Source organism: Galeopterus variegatus, unplaced genomic scaffold (genome assembly GCF_000696425.1).
Source record: "Galeopterus variegatus unplaced genomic scaffold, G_variegatus-3.0.2 Scaffold506, whole genome shotgun sequence".
NCBI classification, from domain to species: domain Eukaryota; kingdom Metazoa; phylum Chordata; class Mammalia; order Dermoptera; family Cynocephalidae; genus Galeopterus; species Galeopterus variegatus.
The window spans coordinates 355608-358665 of NW_007726617.1; the positions used below are offsets into that span (position 1 = coordinate 355608).

The 3058-nt window shown below is 48.2% G+C and overlaps 1 protein-coding gene across 1 annotated transcript in view; it reads right to left on the bottom strand.

Moving 5' to 3' along the window:
* Positions 1-2268: 2268 nt before the first annotated feature.
* The window catches only part of SLAMF8 (SLAM family member 8), an 8225-nt gene continuing 7435 nt past the window's right edge, over positions 2269-3058 (bottom strand). Inside the window, exon 5 of the mRNA XM_008569531.1 lies at positions 2269-2333. Within this exon, the coding sequence (XP_008567753.1) occupies positions 2269-2333 (65 nt within the window). The remainder of the gene's footprint in view (positions 2334-3058) is intronic.

Here is a 3058-nt window from a genome sequence, read left to right on the forward strand (position 1 = left end):
GCCCCCGTGCCAGACCGGGGACCGGCAACGGGATTGCAACCCTCGGCGTTGCCCCCGCGCCTCGCTCAGCCAGTGAGCGGGAACCGGTCCATGTGGGATCCGAACCCTCGGGCAGGAGCGCCGCCGCGCTTTCCAAGCGGCGCACTATCCAGTGCGCCACCGGGCCGGCCCGGGGTGTGACTTTTAAAACATCAGTCTCAACGCTTATTAGCACCAAAATTGGTCTCATGGAAGCATTTTGTGTTAACCCCAGTGGGGGATTAATTAGTCCACTAGTTGGCAAATGAGTCACTGGGGATGGGAACAGTAGTTTATTTGAGCAGCATGGATCTGTTCAAAAAGGCCCTGGTGCACCACACTACAAACCACTGTCTAAATGAGGTCTCCAAGAGTCACGTTGTGAAGGGAGAACTGTGGGCCACATCCCACCAGAACTGCTCTGATCTGAGGTTGGGCCCTGGGGATGAAGGGAAGAAAGGTGGGGAGTGGTGTGTGTTTGTCCCTACAGAACCACCATGGTGCATTGCTGGATTGTGAGCATTTTTTTTCACATCGTTTTTAGGGATTGAAGCTCGTTTTGCATGAGTCAGTGACCAGGCATGGGGAATGTCTCCAAGTGGCAGGTGAGGCAGCACAAGCTGCCAGGTTGAGAGGCCATGTGCACCCTTCAGGTAGATTTGGGGGAAGATAATGGGACAGCAGTGGGTGCAGGAAAGGGATAAGGATTAGGTAAAGCCAAGTGACATGCAGGATACCTCTGAGTGGAGCCAGACAGGGAAAATCCAGGAACAGGAGATGTGAATCTTGAAGCCAGTTGTGCTAATCACTGTCCAAGGTAAAGTGACTACCCAGGAATTAGGGAGAAGAGAGAAGGTTCTTGGACAGGATTGACATTCTGGGTGGAAAGATTGAAGCTACCCTGGGAAATACTTCAAAACCTACCCCTGCTTCTTTAATCCCGCCTTTCTTTCTATTATCAGGACTTGAGGAAGGATACAGACAAAAATCCATTTACACCTTGATGGGGTGGGGGGTAACCATGAACCTTACCAACTATTAATTCCAGAGGGTAAGTTTAGGCCATCAAGTTTTTTCTAGCAGCAATAAAATAACCCAGAATTTTTCTATACAGAATCATTGAGTGGCAGAATGTATTTTCCAAAGATGGCAACAATAATAACTTTCATCTCACATGTCAAAGTGACCTTGACAATCTGCCCATTGAGTGATGGGGTCTTTGTCCCCTCCCCTTGATCGTGGGTGGGTCTTCTGCACTTGCATTTGACAATGAGTGTGGCAGATTCCAGGATGCCTCAGCGCCTTTTCTCTTCATATTTTTCCTTCTGCGTAGCTTTTCCTGCTCTTCACTCTCTCCAGTCTCAGGCAGAAAGACTCATCCTGAGCTGAGCTGCTTTTCTTAAAGTTGTACAAGAACTTCCTATTGGCCGTGCCAAATTCAGTGTCTTTTTTCCTGGTCACTGTGCCGGACAGTGAGGACAGAATATCAACCCCCACACCCAGATCCTGCAGGAGGTGTGGGGGTCAATGGAGATGGTGAGAATGTTTATTAATAAGGTGTAACCTGCAAAATGGCACCCATCTCAACGATGGGATGTCAACCCTCCTCAGTCATCTATAGCTGCAAATTACTTTTCAAGGGCCGTGAACTCAGATGACCTGGAAGTCCTTCAAGCCAGAAAGAGAAACCCCTGTCCCCTGCCTCCCACCTTCCCTTTCACCTCCCACCTAGATAACACGCTGGTCATCAGGAAGCATCTGGATCTCAAACCACATGGGCTGGGAGTGGAGGTGGAGCTCACAGTAGGTGATTCAGAGTTTCTCTGTTAGTTCAAACGTGTAATGTCTTTAGAGCTCTGGACCCAGGCTGGAGGCACTCGTTTGGTGCCGGTTGGTTAACATTTTATGAACAGTAGTGGGTGAGTGAATGCTTTGAACAATCAATGTCCCTGTAAATCCTGGAGAACTTCCAGTGTCCTTGAGGGAATGTCCTGTTAGGCCCATCTTGCCCAGAGAACAGCCGGAACATGTGAAGTGGAAAGAGAGAAGGGGGAGGCGTGGAAGGTTGTGCTGGTGCTTTCTGTCCTCCCAGCGTAATGGCTGCCCAGGCTGCTCCTGGGGGCAGGATGGGAAGCTCATGGGAGGCGTGAGGACCATGATGGTTTCCAGGCACCAGCCATGTCCCAGAGCTTCATGTGCCTGGGGAAGTGGGGTTTTTGATGATCTAGGCATCAGCTTATATGGCAGATCTTATACAAGGGGGTTCTCTGTCTCTGCAGCCCCTCTGTCAGCACAGACATCCTCCTTCTTTTTCCCTGGTGAGGAGATCAGAGAGAATGTTACCCCACCAGTATTTGGAATCTTGGCATCCTTGGCCTGGCCCCAGGCTTCTGAATCCTAAGTATCCTGACCAAGATGACCTCAGGCAAAGGAACATTTTTTTTTCCATCTTCCGAGACCTTGGAAAAGGAAATTCTTCAAGAAGAGGAAGTTCTTCCTAATGTTTAACCCAATTTAGCTGCAGAAGGTATAGAAAGTTAGGGCTGTGATGGACCTCATTGAATGACTGATCAGAAGCCACGTGGCAGGGCCAGGACCAGTCACTGGACTCCCTGCGTGGAGCCTTTCCACTGTTCCAGGTGATTGGGTCCTCTCCCTTCTCAGTAACCCAAACTCTCTTTTCTGAACCTTGGAAACATTAGGCTAAGTGAAAGTAGCCAGTCATAAAGGACCACATAGTGTATAATTCCTTTTATACGAAATATCATAATAGAAAAATGTATAGAGACAGGAAGGAGATTAGCGGTTGCCTAGGGCTGTGGGAGGAATGGGGAGTGACTGGGGGTGATGGCTAAGGGGTTATGGGGTTTCTTTTTGGCATAATGGACATGTTGTAAAATTGGTTGAGGTGATGGATGCGCAACTCTGTGCATATACTAAAAGTCATTGAGTAGTACACTTTAAATAGGTGAATTGTGTGGTATGTGAATTATATCTCAATAAAGGTTTTTTTTTTTTTTTTTTTTTTTTTTTTTAAAAG